The sequence below is a fragment of the Xenopus tropicalis genome, chromosome 10, assembly GCF_000004195.4.
Source record: "Xenopus tropicalis strain Nigerian chromosome 10, UCB_Xtro_10.0, whole genome shotgun sequence".
Taxonomy (NCBI): Eukaryota; Metazoa; Chordata; class Amphibia; order Anura; family Pipidae; genus Xenopus; species Xenopus tropicalis.
In genome coordinates, this window is record NC_030686.2 from 9,691,917 (window position 1) to 9,709,004 (window position 17,088).

Consider the following 17,088-nt stretch of genomic DNA (forward strand, 5'->3'; position numbering starts at 1 on the left):
GGTACTGGGAATGCCAGGGGGGCTGTAAGGTGCCACAGACAGTCACTATTTATTGGGCTGGGGGGCTGTTTGTGCCTCTGGGTACTGGGAATGCCAGGGGGGCTGTAAGATGCCACAGACAGTCACTATTTATTGGGCTGGGGGGGGACTGTTTGTGCCTCTGGGTACTGGGAATGCCAGGGGGGCTGTAAGGTGCCACAGACAGTCACTATTTATTGGGCTGGGGGGCTGTTTGTGCCTCTGGGTACTGGGAATGCCAGGGGGGCTGTAAGATGCCACAGACAGTCACTATTTATTGGGCTGGGGGGCTGTTTGTGCCTCTGGGTACTGGGAATGCCAGGGGGGCTGTAAGGTGCCACAGACAGTCACTATTTATTGGGCTGGGGGGGCTGTTTGTGCCTCTGGGTACTGGGAATGCCAGGGGGGCTGTAAGGTGCCACAGACAGTCACTATTTATTGGGCTGGGGGGGCTGTTTGGGCCTCTGGGTACTGGGAATGCCAGGGGGGCTGTAAGATGCCACAGACAGTCACTATTTATTGGGCTGGGGGGCTGTTTGTGCCTCTGGGTACTGGGAATGCCAGGGGGGCTGTAAGATGCCACAGACAGTCACTATTTATTGGGCTGGGGGGCTGTTTGTGCCTCTGGGTACTGGGAATGCCAGAGGGGCTGTAAGGTGCCACAGACAGTCACTATTTATTGGGCTGGGGGGGCTGTTTGTGCCTCTGGGTACTGGGAATGCCAGGGGGGCTGTAAGGTGCCATAGACAGTCACTATTTATTGGGCTGGGGGGTGCTGTTTGTGCCTCTGGGTACTGGGAATGCCAGGGGGGCTGTAAGGTGCCACAGACAGTCACTATTTATTGGGCTGGGGGGGCTGTTTGTGCCTCTGGGTACTGGGAATGCCAGGGGGGCTGTAAGGTGCCACAGACAGTCACTATTTATTGGGCTGGGGGGCTGTTTGTGCCTCTGGGTACTGGGAATGCCAGGGGGGCTGTAAGGTGCCATAGACAGTCACTATTTATTGGGCTGGGGGGGGCTGTTTGTGCCTCTGGGTACTGGGAATGCCAGGGGGGCTGTAAGGTGCCATAGACAGTCACTATTTATTGGGCTGGGGGGCTGTTTGTGCCTCTGGGTACTGGGAATGCCAGGGGGGCTGTAAGATGCCACAGACAGTCACTATTTATTGGGCTGGGGGGGGACTGTTTGTGCCTCTGGGTACTGGGAATGCCAGGGGGGCTGTAAGGTGCCACAGACAGTCACTATTTATTGGGCTGGGGGGCTGTTTGTGCCTCTGGGTACTGGGAATGCCAGGGGGGCTGTAAGGTGCCACAGACAGTCACTATTTATTGGGCTGGGGGGGCTGTTTGTGCCTCTGGGTACTGGGAATGCCAGGGGGGCTGTAAGGTGCCATAGACAGTCACTATTTATTGGGCTGGGGGGGGCTGTTTGTGCCTCTGGGTACTGGGAATGCCAGGGGGGCTGTAAGATGCCACAGACAGTCACTATTTATTGGGCTGGGGGGCTGTTTGTGCCTCTGGGTACTGGGAATGCCAGGGGGGCTGTAAGGTGCCACAGACAGTCACTATTTATTGGGCTGGGGGGCTGTTTGTGCCTCTGGGTACTGGGAATGCCAGAGGGGCTGCTGTAAGGTGCCATAGACAGTCACTATTTATTGGGCTGGGGGGGCTGTTTGTGCCTCTGGGTACTGGGAATGCCAGGGGGGCTGTAAGGTGCCACAGACAGTCACTATTTATTGGGCTGGGGGGGCTGTTTGTGCCTCTGGGTACTGGGAATGCCAGGGGGGCTGCTGTAAGGTGCCATAGACAGTCACTATTTATTGGGCTGGGGGGGCTGTTTGTGCCTCTGGGTACTGGGAATGCCAGAGGGGCTGCTGTAAGGTGCCACAGACAGTCACTATTTATTGGGCTGCTGGGGGGCTGTTTGTGCCTCTGGGTACTGGGAATGCCAGGGGGGCTGTAAGGTGCCACAGACAGTCACTATTTATTGGGCTGGGGGGGCTGTTTGTGCCTCTGGGTACTGGGAATGCCAGGGGGGCTGTAAGGTGCCACAGACAGTCACTATTTATTGGGCTGGGGGGGGGCTGTTTGTGCCTCTGGGTACTGGGAATGCCAGGGCCTATTTTGGATGCCAGGTTTGGCTGGTTCGGTTGCCCCATTACGATGCCCCATAACCCCCCCTCAAGGAAGACACATTTGGATGTCCATAATTTATATCAGACCCAGCATCCTTGCTCCTTGTTGGACTTTGTGTGCTTTCCAGCGGATGAGTTTTATTGCCCGGAGGCTGGCTTGCATGAGGGTGTCATGGTGGAAAACTAACTTGTAGAAAATGTCATTCACCAGCTCTCCGCTGGGATCCGCGTATTTCAGCGCCGTCACCGGGGTGTAAACCTGGTTGGTCTGGTGCCGAAACGGGGGTTCCTCCATCGTGATGACCCGAAGAATGTGCTAGAACAATTCCAGTAAAGTGTTAAACCTTGTGTTTGAGTATTGATTGGTTATTGGCTAATATTCCAGTTACAGTACACCATACCCCTCCATGCCACATTTCAACTGTGCGACAGTATTACTCTACGTATATAAACCCTAGTGCTGCTATTCCTTTCTAATGGAGGTGCCCCTCTTCCTCCCCCCCCCAGCTCACCACTTACTAACCTGTCCAGCCTATGGGAACATTGCTCCGCCTCCTCCAATATGGTCACTCATGAAGCTTTCCTTCAAGCCAAGTCAGAGAGCAACACAGATTGGTAAGTGCTGAGCTAGGGTAGAGGCACCTCCAAAACCAAGTCGCTACAGAGACTATAGTTGCACGTTCCTGTTAAAACCTGGAAGATTTCACGAAGGACCCAGTGTAGCTTCTAGATAAGGGATCCCTAACCAGTGGCTCTGGGGCAACATGTTGCTCACCAACCCCTTGGGTGTTGCTCCCAGTGGCCTCAGAGTAGGTGCCAATTTTACATTTCCGGCTTGGAGGCAAGTTTTGGAAGCCCAGAGACACAGTTTTACCCCTCCTGCAGGCCAGGGCTACCAAATAGCCAATCACAGCCCTTATTTAGCAACCCCCAAAGAACTTTTTTCATACTTTCGTGGCTCACCAACATCTGAGTGTGGCTAAAGAGTAAAAAAAGTTTGCGGATCCCTGTTCTAGATCATCCAGAGAAAGAGAAAGGCATCAGAATATTTCTAGCAGTGGCTGAGGGGTGGGGAACATTAGATGACAGATACTGCAGAGCTACCAAAAGTAGACACATATATTGGAGCAACGGGTGATAGATACACACAATGACAATATCGAGGTACTTCTCCGGTTGGGTCAGAATTCCATTGTGTTTCAAGTATTTCTTTATGATCTTGACTGTATCTAGGTGGGCTACCTCATCATCAGAGAAAACCTTCCTCACTAGAGCCCCATTGTAGTCAAGCTGGAAACTGGAGATGGACCAATCATTTTAGTTGTCTGGTGAAACAGAATGCGGCCAATGGCCTTACCTCAGCAACGTCCTCAGGGGTCTGTCCCAAACTGGAAAAGATAGCCTTGGTGTTCTTCAAGTAAAAGTTGATAAACATCTCCGCCGTCTCCAGGTCGGTTTTGGAGTAATCGCCGCGTATCGCTTCCTCGTTAACCTTCAGCTCAAACTCAGTCACAACTGGACCGGGTTCTACAAGAGTGAGACTGCAACACACATGGGGTAAATCCATGAACTGCTGGGACTTTTGCTAGTTACATTATTTTTTCCGTTTCAGAGCTATTTAAGTTATTATTTACTGCCAATATAATGAATTTTGTAACAACAGCGCCACCTGCTGGTTCCTGTGTTGTTACTGTACTCGGGGAATAGATCAAAAGCCCCAGATGCCCTTTCCCATCTCCTTCCGGAGAACCCGTCTCTGTTTCCCACTGAAGGAATCTCTGACTTACAGTTACAGGGACTGGCCAGCAGGTGGCGCTGCTGTTACAAATTCATTATATTGGTAGTTGATAAAAACTTAAATAGCTCTGAAACGGGGGAAAAATAAATAATTAATAATTAAAAACCTGCTAATAGTTAAAAAACGGAAAGAAATTCATTCAGCTACATTGCAAAAGCGCTCAGAAGAGCAACGGGCTAAAGTCATATGACCAATGTGCCCACTGTATGAATTTACCTGCAAACCTACCTTTTCCCATTTTATACTAATACAGGTATGGGACCTGTTATCCGGAATGCTCAGGACCTGGGTCTTTCTGGATATGGGGTCTTTCCATAATTTGGATCTCCATACTTTAATGGGTGTATTTATCAGTTATTGAAGGAAAACTCACAAGCTTTTTTAGATGCTGAAGTTTTACATTCGAGTTTCTGGGGTTTTTGTACTTAATAAATACCTGCATTGATTGAAATAGTTAAAAATGTTGAATAAAAATGGTTAAAAAATTAAAAATACACAAAAATATATGTTTTGTTCATGAAGATATAAAAGCTGATCATCTTTAAACTCTTTTGGAGCCTCACAGCCGCGCCAGGTCTGTTCAACCCATAGCAGCCAGTCAGATGTGGTTAGCCGGTTAATGCTAGCTGCTGATTGGTTATTAGACTGACTGCAATGGTTGCACCTGTTATTATGTAGGTTCATAAAGAATCCCACCAACAGACACAGGTGTCAGACAGCTGGAGCTTTTGATCGTAATGTGCTCGGCTTTGGGTCAGCTGAAACTGCGGCAAAATAATAAAACAGTTCATACAAACGCCGACTGAATAAACAGGGAGGGTTAGCGAGTTCAACGTCGGGGGTATTTTGGCTGCAGGTAATGGAGGGCATTTGTCTGAACTGCTGCTGGCTGCACTGTGCCTGGTTGGTCTTTGTTAGTGTGACAAATCAGTTTAATATACCTCTCTGCCAGTCCCTGCACTGGTTACCAGCCTGTGACCTAAACCCTTAAAACCTTGACCCAAGCCTACAACCTAAACCCTCAGTAACTTGACCCAAGCCTATAACCTAAACCCTCAGTAACTTGACCCAAGCCTATAACCCAAACCCTCAGTAACTTGACCCAAGCCTATAACCCAAACCCTCAGTAACTTGACCCAAGCCTATAACCCAAACCCTCAGTAACTTGACCCAAGCCTATAACCCAAACCCTCAGTAACTTGTCCCAAGCCTATAACCCAAACCCTCAGTAACTTGATCCATGCCTATAGCCTAAACCCTCAGTAACTTGACCCAAGCCTACAACCCAAACCCTCAGTAACTTGACCCAAGCCTATAACCTAAACCCTCAGTAACTTGACCCAAGCCTGCAACCTAAACCCTCAGTAACTTGACCCAAGCCTATAACCCAAACCCTCAGTAACTTGACCCAAGCCTATAACCCAAACCCTCAGTAACTTGACCCAAGCCTATAACCCAAACCCTCAGTAACTTGACCCAAGCCTATAACCCAAACCCTCAGTAACTTGACCCAAGCCTATAACCCAAACCCTCAGTAACTTGACCCAAGCCTATAACCCAAACCCTCAGTAACTTGACCCAAGCCTATAGCCTAAACCCTCAGTAACTTGACCCAAGCCTACAACCCAAACCCTCAGTAACTTGACCCAAGCCTATAACCTAAACCCTCAGTAACTTGACCCAAGCCTGCAACCTAAACCCTCAGTAACTTGACCCAAGCCTATAACCCAAACCCTCAGTATCTTGACCCAAGCCTGCAACCTAAACCCTCAGTAACTTGACCCAAGCCTATAACCCAAACCCTCAGTAACTTGACCCAAGCCTATAACCTAAACCCTCAGTATCTTGACCCAAGCCTATAACCCAAACCCTCAGTAACTTGACCCAAGCCTATAACCTAAACCCTCAGTATCTTGACCCAAGCCTATAACCCAAACCCTCAGTAACTTGACCCAAGCCTATAACCCAAACCCTCAGTAACTTGACCCAAGTCTATAACCTAAACCCCTTAGTAACTTGACCCAAGCCTATAACCTAAACCATCAGTATCTTGACCCAAACCTATAACCTAAACCCTCAGTAACTTGACCCAAGCCTATAACCTAAACCCTCAGTAACTTGACCCAAGCCTATAGCCTAAACCCTCAGTAACTTGACCCAAGCCTATAACCCAAACCCTCAGTAACTTGACCCAAGCCTACAGCCTAAACCCTCAGCATCTTGACCCAAGCCTATAACCCAAACCCTCAGTAACTTGACCCAAGCCTATAACCCAAACCCTCAGTAACTTGACCCAAGCCTATAACCCAAACCCTCAGTAACTTGACCCAAGTCTATAACCTAAACCCCTTAGTAACTTGACCCAAGCCTATTACCTAAACCATCAGTATCTTGACCCAAACTTATAACCTAAACCCTCAGTAACTTGACCCAAGCCTATAGCCTAAACCCTCAGTAACTTGACCCAAGCCTATAACCCAAACCCTCAGTAACTTGACCCAAGCCTATAGCCTAAACCCTCAGTAACTTGACCCAAGCCTATAACCCAAACCCTCAGTAACTTGACCCAAGCCTATAACCCAAACCCTCAGTAACTTGACCCAAGCCTATAACCCAAACCCTCAGTAACTTGACCCAAGCCTATAACCCAAACCTTCAGTAACTTGACCCAAGCCTATAGCCTAAACCCTCAGTAACTTGACCCAAGCCTATAACCTAAACCCTCAGTAACTTGACCCAAGCCTATAACCTAAACCCTCAGTAACTTGACCCAAGCCTATAACCCAAACCCTCAGTAACTTGACCCAAGCCTATAACCCAAACCCTCAGTAACTTGACCCAAGCCTATAACCTAAACCCTCAGTAACTTGACCCAAGCCTATAACCTAAACCCTCAGTAACTTGACCCAAGCCTATAGCCTAAACCCTCAGTAACTTGACCCAAGCCTACAACCCAAACCCTCAGTAACTTGACCCAAGCCTATAACCTAAACCCTCAGCAACTTGACCCAAGCCTATAACCCAAACCCTCAGTAACTTGACCCAAGCCTATAGCCTAAACCCTCAGTAACTTGACCCAAGCCTATAACCCAAACCTTCAGTAACTTGACCCAAGCCTATAGCCTAAACCCTCAGTAACGTGACCCAAGCATATAACCCAAACCCTCAGTAACTTGACCCAAGCCTATAGCCTAAACCCTCAGTAACGTGACCCAAGCATATAACCCAAACCCTCAGTAACGTGACCCAAGCCTATAACCTAAACCCTCAGCAACTTGACCCAAGCCTATAACCCAAACCCTCAGTAACTTGACCCAAGCCTATAACCCAAACCCTCAGTAACTTGACCCAAGCCTATAGCCTAAACCCTCAGTAACGTGACCCAAGCATATAACCCAAACCCTCAGTAACGTGACCCAAGCCTATAACCTAAACCCTCAGCAACTTGACCCAAGCCTATAACCCAAACCCTCAGTAACTTGACCCAAGCCTATAACCCAAACCCTCAGTAACTTGACCCAAGCCTATAGCCTAAACCCTCAGTAACGTGACCCAAGCATATAACCCAAACCCTCAGTAACTTGACCCAAGCCTATAGCCTAAACCCTCAGTAACGTGACCCAAGCATATAACCCAAACCCTCAGTAACGTGACCCAAGCCTATAACCTAAACCCTCAGCAACTTGACCCAAGCCTATAACCCAAACCCTCAGTAACTTGACCCAAGCCTATAACCCAAACCCTCAGTAACTTGACCCAAGCCTATAGCCTAAACCCTCAGTAACTTGACCCAAGCCTATAACCCAAACCTTCAGTAACTTGACCCAAGCCTATAGCCTAAACCCTCAGTAACGTGACCCAAGCATATAACCCAAACCCTCAGTAACTTCACCCAAGCCTATAACCCAAACCCTCAGTAACTTGACCCAAGCCTATAACCTAAACCCTCAGTAACTTGACCCAAGCCTATAGCCTAAACCCTCAGCTTCTTCACCACCTTCCTAACCCTCCTTCTTTTTGCAAACACCCACAGTTACTACTGGTTTCCAATTTCTCACTATGCACTTACCATCACTCTCTTAACCAACAGGACTTTTACTAACACATTTGTCACCCTTACTGTATACCTCACTTTCTCCCTTTTAGATTGTAAGCTCTTGTGAGTAGGGCCCACACTTACCATCTACTAATACATGTAATTGTAACTATGCGCATCTATTCTGTTGAACTCTATGTATAAGTAATTCTTGTACCCCATACTCTATAAAGCCCTGTGGGAGACAACGGAACTATATAAATAATAATAATCTCCAGCAAATGAGAATCACAGACTTACAAGATATTAAAGTTCATAGTCTGGTACAGGAGGCTTTCACAGAATCCTTCAACGGCAAACTTGGAAGCAGCGTAAATATCATTGAACATGATGCCTGGGGTAGAAAGGATAAACGTAAGGATGAGATAAAGAACAGAAACAGATACAACTTGGGCATAAATGTATTGCCTGGCAGGATTGGGGCTTATACAGCAGTCTATACAGTAGGGGCAGTCATGTCCGTGTTGTTGCTGTTGTCAGTATAAATAGTGAGGTATCAGCAACGCAAGGCCACGTTGGTTGGGCGCCCTAGGCAACCTGGCCAACCAAACAGCCAGCCTGCCCACCTCTCCACCCCCCACGAGAATATGGGGATGGGGGGAGGACAAGGTTTAGAACTAGGGGTAGGCAAAGGGTTGTGCCCTAGGCAAGTGCCTCTACTGCCCTCCCCCTAGTTCAGCTTCAACATTTCCTAGTGTTCCGTGCCGCACCCTGTGCCATAACTAGAAAATAAAACAATAAAAAAGTAAAAATCTGCACTTGATGTTTGACCTTTTCCATGGTTTATTATCATTCGTGTTACCACGTTGCCTTCTGACCTTGGAGACCCATCACGCTGCTGATCACCACAATGTGCCCCCTTCTTCTCCTCTTCATGTCGGGCAGGACCTCCTTGATCATTCTAACCACCCCAAAAAAATTGGTTTCGAAGACTCCTTTCATGTCGTCTATGGACTGGCACTCTATGGGTCCGATTAACCCCACGCCCGCATTATTAACTAGAACAAAAAGATAGAGAAAGGGTTAAGAAACTCAGATGGGCAAAAAGCCATTACTCCAGGCATGGAGAACTACTAATTCCAGGCATGGAGAACTACTAATTCCAGGCATGGAGAACTACTAATTCTAGGCTTGGAGAACTACTAATTCCAGGCATGGAGAACTACTAATTCCAGGCATGGAGAACTACTAATTCCAGGCTTGGAGAACTACTAATTCCAGGCATGGAGAACTACTAATTCCAGGCTTGGAGAACTACTAATTCCAGGCTTGGAAAACTACTAATTCCAGGCTTGGAGAACTACTAATTCCAGGCTTGGAGAACTACTAATTCCAGGCATGGAGAACTACTAATTCCAGGCTTGGAGAACTACTAATTCCAGGCATGGAGAACTACTAATTCCAAGCTTGGAAAACTACTAATTCCAGGCATGGAGAACTACTAATTCCAAGCTTGGAGAACTACTAATTCCAGGCTTGGAGAACTACTAATTCCAATCTTGGAAAACTACTAATTCCAGGCATGGAGAACTACTAATTCCAGGCTTGGAGAACTACTAATTCCAGGCTTGGAAAACTACTAATTCCAGGCTTGGAGAACTACTAATTCCAGGCTTGGAGAACTACTAATTCCAGGCTTGGAGAACTACTAATTCCAAGCTTGGAAAACTACTAATTCCAGGCATGGAGAACTACTAATTCCAAGCTTGGAGAACTACTAATTCCAAGCTTGGAGAACTACTAATTCCAGGCTTGGAGAACTACTAATTCCAGGCATGGAGAACTACTAATTCCAGGCTTGGAGAACTACTAATTCCAGGCAAGGAGAACTACTAATTCCAGGCTTGGAGAACTACTAATTCCAGGCTTGGAAAACTACTAATTCCAGGCTTGGAGAACTACTAATTCCAGGCTTGGAGAACTACTAATTCCAGGCTTGGAGAACTACTAATTCCAAGCTTGGAAAACTACTAATTCCAGGCATGGAGAACTACTAATTCCAAGCTTGGAGAACTACTAATTCCAGGCTTGGAGAACTACTAATTCCAATCTTGGAAAACTACTAATTCCAGGCATGGAGAACTACTAATTCCAGGCTTGGAGAACTACTAATTCCAGGCTTGGAGAACTACTAATTCCAGGCTTGGAAAACTACTAATTCCAGGCTTGGAGAACTACTAATTCCAGGCTTGGAGAACTACTAATTCCAGGCTTGGAGAACTACTAATTCCAATCTTGGAAAACTACTAATTCCAGGCTTGGAGAACTACTAATTCCAGGCTTGGAGAACTACTAATTCCAGGCTTGGAGAACTACTAATTCCAATCTTGGAAAACTACTAATTCCAGGCTTGGAGAACTACTAATTCCAGGCTTGGAGAACTACTAATTCCAGGCTTGGAGAACTACTATTTCCAAGCTTGGAAAACTACTAATTCCAGGCATGGAGAACTACTAATTCCAGACATGGAGAACTACTAATTCCAGGCTTGGAGAACTACTAATTCCAGGCTTGAAGAACTACTAATTCCAAGCTTGGAAAACTACTAATTTCAGGCTTGGAAAACTACAAATTCCAAGCTTGGAGAACTACTAATTCCAAGCTTGGAGATCTAGTAATTTCAAGCTTGGAGAACTACTAATTCCAAGCTTGGAGATCTACTAATTCCAGTCTTGGAAAACTACTAATTCTGGACATGGAGAACTACTAATTCCAAGCTTGCAGAACTACTAATTCTGGACATGGAGAACTACTAATTTCGGGCATGGAAAACTACTAATTCCAAGCTTGGATAACTACTAATTCCGGGCCTGGAGAACTACTAATTCCAAGCTTGGAAAACTACTAATTCCAGGCATGGAGAACTACTAATTCCAAGCTTGGAGAACTACTAATTCCAGGCTTGGAAAACTACTAATTCCAAGCTTGGAGAACTACTAATTCTGGACATGGGGAACTACTAATTCCAACTTGGAGAACTACTAATTCCGGGCCTGGAGGCAATTGGAACTACTAATTCCAAGCTTGGAGAACTACTAATTCCGGGCATGGAGAACTACTAATTTCGGGCATGGAAAACTATTAATTCTGGGTATGGAGAACTACTAATTCAAAGCTTGGAGAACTACTAATTCTAACTTGGAGAACTACTAATTCCAGGCCTGGAGGCATGGAGAACTACTAATTCCAGGAATGAAGAACTACTAATTCCGGGCATGGAGAACTACTAATTTCGGGCATGGAAAACTATTAATTCCGAGCATGGTGAACTACTAATTCAAAGCTTGGAGAACTACTAATTCCAGGCTTGGAAAACTACTAATTCCAGGCTTGGAGAACTACTAATTCCAGGCTTTGAAAACTACTAATTCCAGGCTTGGAGAAATACTAATTCCAGGCTTGGAAAACTACTAATTTCGGGCATGGAGAACTATTAATTCCAGGCTTGTAAACTATTAATTCTGGGCATGGAGAACTACTAATTCCAGACATGGAGAACTACTAATTCCAGGCTTGGAGAACTACTAATGCCAAGAATGAAGAACTACTAATTCCAGATAAGGGAACTACTAATTCTGGGCTTGGGGAACTACTAATTCCAGGCTTGGAGAACTACTAATTCCAGGCTTGGAGCATTATGATGATGAGTGCAACAATTCAATGAATTGCAAGTATTTGTTTGGCCTCTACTGCCCCAGCCCCTCTATAACCCGGCTGGCATCCAGGCTCCACTCACTGAGAACGTCCACGTGCCGCCCGGGGATGCTTCCCATGCATTCCCTGATGGAACTGTCACTGCACACGTCCAGCTTCTTTATCTCCAGGGTGTCATTGAGGGCATCTCCCGCCGCCTCTTCCAGGGCCCCTCTCTTGGCCAGGTTACGCATGGTGGCAACAACTACAGAATAGGCGGCAGTTATGCAAAGGAACAAGCTGTACCCAGACTGCTGTCGGCTCCTGATTATCTATTGCATCACCCAGTGATTGGGCGCTCCTTATTGGGGTATAATGTATGCACAGAGCAAGTACAGTCGCAACGAGTATTGGAAACTTCCTTAGAATTACATTTGATTTGAGCCAGAGCAGCTTTTGGGTGGAGTTGCCTTTAATAAGAGAATTAATTGACAGTTCGTTAGTGGATTAAAACCTTAATCCTCGCTTGCAGCCAACTGAGCGAATGCCTATTCTATTCCTGGCTGCCAGGGGCACATCGGGTGCTTCACCCAAGGAATTTCAGCTGCACCCCCCGATATCCCAACAGATTTACCCCCACAATCCTGAAGCTGCCTTTTTAGTACAGACACAAGGGATGGTTCAACTTTAACTTAACTTTTAGTATGTTATAGAATGTACTATTCCTAGTAACTTTGCAGTTGGTCTTCATTATTTATTCTTTATAGTTTTTGAGTTATTTGGTTTCCTCCTCTGTCTCTTTTCCAGCTTTCAAATGGGGGTCACTGACCCCGGCAGGCATAAAACTATTGTTGCGTTTGATTTTTATTCAGTTCCCCTCCTATTCTTATTCCAACCGCTGCCTTGTTGCTATGGAAAATAACACCCTAGCAACCAGATAGCTGCTAAAATACCAAGCTGGAAAGCTGCTGAAAAAGCTAAATAACTGAAAAACCATAAAAAAAACACCATAAAAAGTGAAGACCAATTGCAAACCATCAGAATATTACTGTCTACTTAATACTAAAAGAATAAATAATTTAATTTAAAGGTCAACTAAACCTCTTGTATCGGTTATTGGTTGCTTTATATGTTACTCTGTATGTCCTAATGTATGAAACCCACTTATTGTACAGCGCTGCGGGATATGTTGGCGCTTTATAAATAAATGTTAATAATAATAATAATAATAATAATAACTACCCCCTTAATTGAAAACCCCTATACAGAATGCCCAAGGTCATTCCCCGCTGGGTGTTATTTAAACAATTGTTCATTTTTGCCCCAATTAATTGTTCCTTTGTACCATTTTCTTCTTTATACAGTTACATTTGTGTGAATAGATTTAGGACATGGGAAAATAAATTGTATCCAGATATCTCTAGCATTCCAGAATACATCAATGATTACAATCAATGTACCTTTATCTCCCACCCCTAATACCCCACCATCACTGGCAACTCCCGGGGCCCCCACAACCCCACAGGGGCCCCCACCCTGCCCCATGTACCTTGTACTTCACCACAATCAGGAGAGGAAGGGGCAGGAGGGGATCGGGTCTGGGTTGATGGGACCCACCAGGTTTATTCCTGCTGGCCCAGTCCGACCCTGCCATAAAGGAACAGTCCTTTGCCGCCTACAATAGATGGGGATTGGAGGTCCCATAGGACCATAAAGGAAAGCAGAACCAGAACATGGAATAACTGAACCATTGGGTAAACCCCTAGTGCTTTATTGTGCCAGACAAACGGCAAAGCATTCCCTGGGGTTCAGCTCTTTGGCGCTGGTTTTGCTGTCCTTTATAAATCTAGAAGTTGGGTGCTGGTCCCCCCCAGTACTAAATACCTTGAAATAAGGTCGGTGGTTACCTTATAATATCCCTTTGGACCCCATTAGTATTACTAATTACTATTAAACTTCCCCCCTGTCCCCACATCAACAAAATAAGGGGGTTGAGGTCCAAAAATAAATAATTACATTAGCATCGTTAAGTGATATTATTACGCCTATTTCTAAAGCCAGTCTGAAATATGTTGAAAGGGATGGTGTGGGTTGTTTGGAAATTCACAAATCAAGTATTTAGAATCAGGGGTTCTTACTAGGGATACAGCGAATCCCAGATTTGGTTCAGGATTCAGCCAAATTCAAGTATTTTCTTTAGCAGGTTTTTTATTTGGCCGAATTCAGGAGTCGGACCAAATCTGATCCCTATATACAGCGCTGTGGAATATGTTGGCGCTAATACTAATACTAATATATAAAGTATAAAATTTGCTGCACACACGTTGACTCCGCCACTTCAGAGGGTTCGAATTCAGTTTGGTATTGGCCCGAATCTGCTAATACCAAAAAGGTAGGTTTGATGCCTCCCTAGTTCCTACCTGTGGGACTGGCCCCAGTTTTTGGGTTTGTGAGCCTGAATTCTGCATTTGAATTGTAGCACTGCAGTTCCAATGGGCACCACTGGGTGTCAGTAATGACCAATACAAGGGTAACAAGCGCTCAAGCAGTTAGTAGTGTATGCAGCACAGAGCTATTAACCAGTTGTAGTTATAATAAGTATTACTGGTGCAGAACTGGATATACAGGTCACCAAACCCGTGTAGAGATCACAGAGATCACGGGCCTTGCGTGTCAGTCTGACTGTTTAATCCTTTTAGTGGGATCATCTCCCTGACGCTGTGACCTCACCAGTGATTGTCATATCATTATTATTCTTCATTATTTATATGGGAGAGGCTGAGCTGCCATTTAACTGAACGTCATTGCTTAAAGTCACGCACAGGCGGCATTAACTGCAAATATTTGTACGGGGCAAACCGCACGTCTAATAATGTCATGTGGAAAATTGAGGTGTAGACATGAAAATGTCAATGAATTCCCTGAAAATCCTGGAGCGGCAGGGAGAATTAAAATGGCGGTGTTTGTGCCATGTGTGCAGTTTGGGAGCAGATTGTCAGTCCGGGCCTGTATCTATCCTTCCCTCCTTCATAGTGGAGAATTATTAGTTCTGGACTGGGATACAAAATAGGCCCTGGCATTCCCAGTACCCAGAGGCACAAACAGCCCCCCAGCCCAATAAATAGTGACTGCCTATGGCACCTTACAGCCCCCCTGGCATTCCCAGTACCCAGAGGAACAAACAGCCCCCCCAGCCCAATAAATAGTGACTGTCTGTGGCACCTTACAGCCCCCCTGGCATTCCCAGTACCCAGAGGCACAAACAGCCCCCCCGCCCAATAAATAGTGACTGTCTGTGGCACCTTACAGCCCCCCTGGCATTCCCAGTACCCAGAGGCAAAAACAGCCCCCCCAGCCCAATAAATAGTGACTGTCTATGGCACCTTACAGCCCCCCTGGCATTCCCAGTACCCAGAGGCACAAACAGCCCCCCCAGCCCAATAAATAGTGACTGTCTGTGGCACCTTACAGCCCCCTGGCATTCCCAGTACCCAGAGGCACAAACAGCCCCCCCCCCCAGCCCAATAAATAGTGACTGTCTGTGGCACCTTACAGCCCCCTGGCATTCCCAGTACCCAGAGGCACAAACAGCCCCTCCAGCCCAATAAATAGTGACTGTCTGTGGCACCTTACAGCCCCCCTGGCATTCCCAGTACCCAGAGGCACAAACAGCCCCCCCCCAGCCCAATAAATAGTGACTGTCTGTGGCACCTTACAGCAGCCCCCCTGGCATTCCCAGTACCCAGAGGCCCAAACAGCCCCCCAGCCCAATAAATAGTGACTGTCTGTGGCACCTTACAGCCCCCCTGGCATTCCCAGTACCCAGAGGCCCAAACAGCCCCCCAGCCCAATAAATAGTGACTGTCTGTGGCACCTTACAGCCCCCCTGGCATTCCCAGTACCCAGAGGCCCAAACAGCCCCCCCGCCCAATAAATAGTGACTGTCTATGGCATCTTACAGCCCCCCTGGCATTCCCAGTACCCAGAGGCCCAAACAGCCCCCCCAGCCCAATAAATAGTGTCTGTCTGTGGCACCTTACAGCCCCCCTGGCATTCCCAGTACCCAGAGGCCCAAACAGCCCCCCCGCCCAATAAATAGTGACTGTCTATGGCACCTTACAGCCCCCCTGGCATTCCCAGTACCCAGAGGCACAAACAGCCCCCCCAGCCCAATAAATAGTGACTGTCTGTGGCACCTTACAGCCCCCCTGGCATTCCCAGTACCCAGAGGCACAAACAGCCCCCCCAGCCCAATAAATAGTGACTGTCTGTGGCACCTTACAGCCCCCCTGGCATTCCCAGTACCCAGAGGCACAAACAGCCCCCCCCCAGCCCAATAAATAGTGACTGTCTGTGGCACCTTACAGCCCCCCTGGCATTCCCAGTACCCAGAGGCACAAACAGCCCCCCCAGCCCAATAAATAGTGAGTGTCTGTGGCACCTTACAGCCCCCCTGGCATTCCCAGTACCCAGAGGCCCAAACAGCCCCCCCAGCCCAATAAATAGTGAGTGTCTGTGGCACCTTACAGCCCCCCTGGCATTCCCAGTACCCAGAGGCACAAACAGCCCCCCCAGCCCAATAAATAGTGACTGTCTGTGGCACCTTACAGCCCCCCTGGCATTCCCAGTACCCAGAGGCACAAACAGCCCCCCCAGCCCAATAAATAGTGACTGTCTGTGGCACCTTACAGCCCCCCTGGCATTCCCAGTACCCAGAGGCACAAACAGCCCCCCCAGCCCAATAAATAGTGACTGTCTGTGGCACCTTACAGCCCCCCTGGCATTCCCAGTACCCAGAGGCACAAACAGCACCCCCCAGCCCAATAAATAGTGAATGTCTATGGCACCTTAAAGCAGCCCAGAACCCACAGATTGCCAGTCCGGGCCTGACCCTGTAACTTACCCTTGAAACGTTTCTGCTCATCATTGGCTAACTTCACAGCCAGCGCCAAGCCAATCCCCGAAGAGCACCCTGTTATTAGCACAAGTCGAGGCTCCATCGGAGGCGGCCGAGGCAGGGAAGGGCGGTTGGACCGGAGAGGGGTGCTTGGCGTGCTAAATCTCTCCGTCATGCTTATATTTAAGGATAATGCTGAGTCCTGATTGGACCTTTTAATCATCTAGTCACGCTCCAGACAGTAGGGATTAGGGGATTATCCTGTCACAGACAACACACAGCCAACTGGGGCAATGACAAGTGAGGGAGAGACAGAAAGTTTCCAAGAATAGTTGCTCTATAAGCGTCAGGCGGGGCCACATTCAGAAATCTTAGGGCCCCACACAACAAAATAATCAGGCCTCCCGTGCTAAATACATGGGGCGCTTTGTAAGATAATGCCTTGCCTGCCCAGCAGCTGGAGGGCCCAAGGGGGCTGTATTATTGGGGCCCCCTACAGACTGTGCCCTGCC

The 17,088-nt window shown here is 47.3% G+C and overlaps 1 protein-coding gene across 1 annotated transcript; it reads right to left on the bottom strand.

The window, feature by feature from the left end:
• Positions 1–2,080: 2,080 nt before the first annotated feature.
• On the bottom strand, positions 2,081–17,088 carry LOC100491569 (retinol dehydrogenase 8). Its single transcript, XM_002940371.4, has 6 exons — positions 16,583–17,088; positions 11,783–11,944; positions 8,865–9,044; positions 8,287–8,380; positions 3,510–3,693; positions 2,081–2,468 (listed from the first exon to the last, which is right to left on the bottom strand). The coding sequence occupies exons 1-6, from the start codon at positions 16,797–16,799 to the stop codon at positions 2,229–2,231; spliced, it is 1,077 nt and encodes a 358-aa protein (XP_002940417.2). The 5' UTR covers positions 16,800–17,088; the 3' UTR covers positions 2,081–2,228.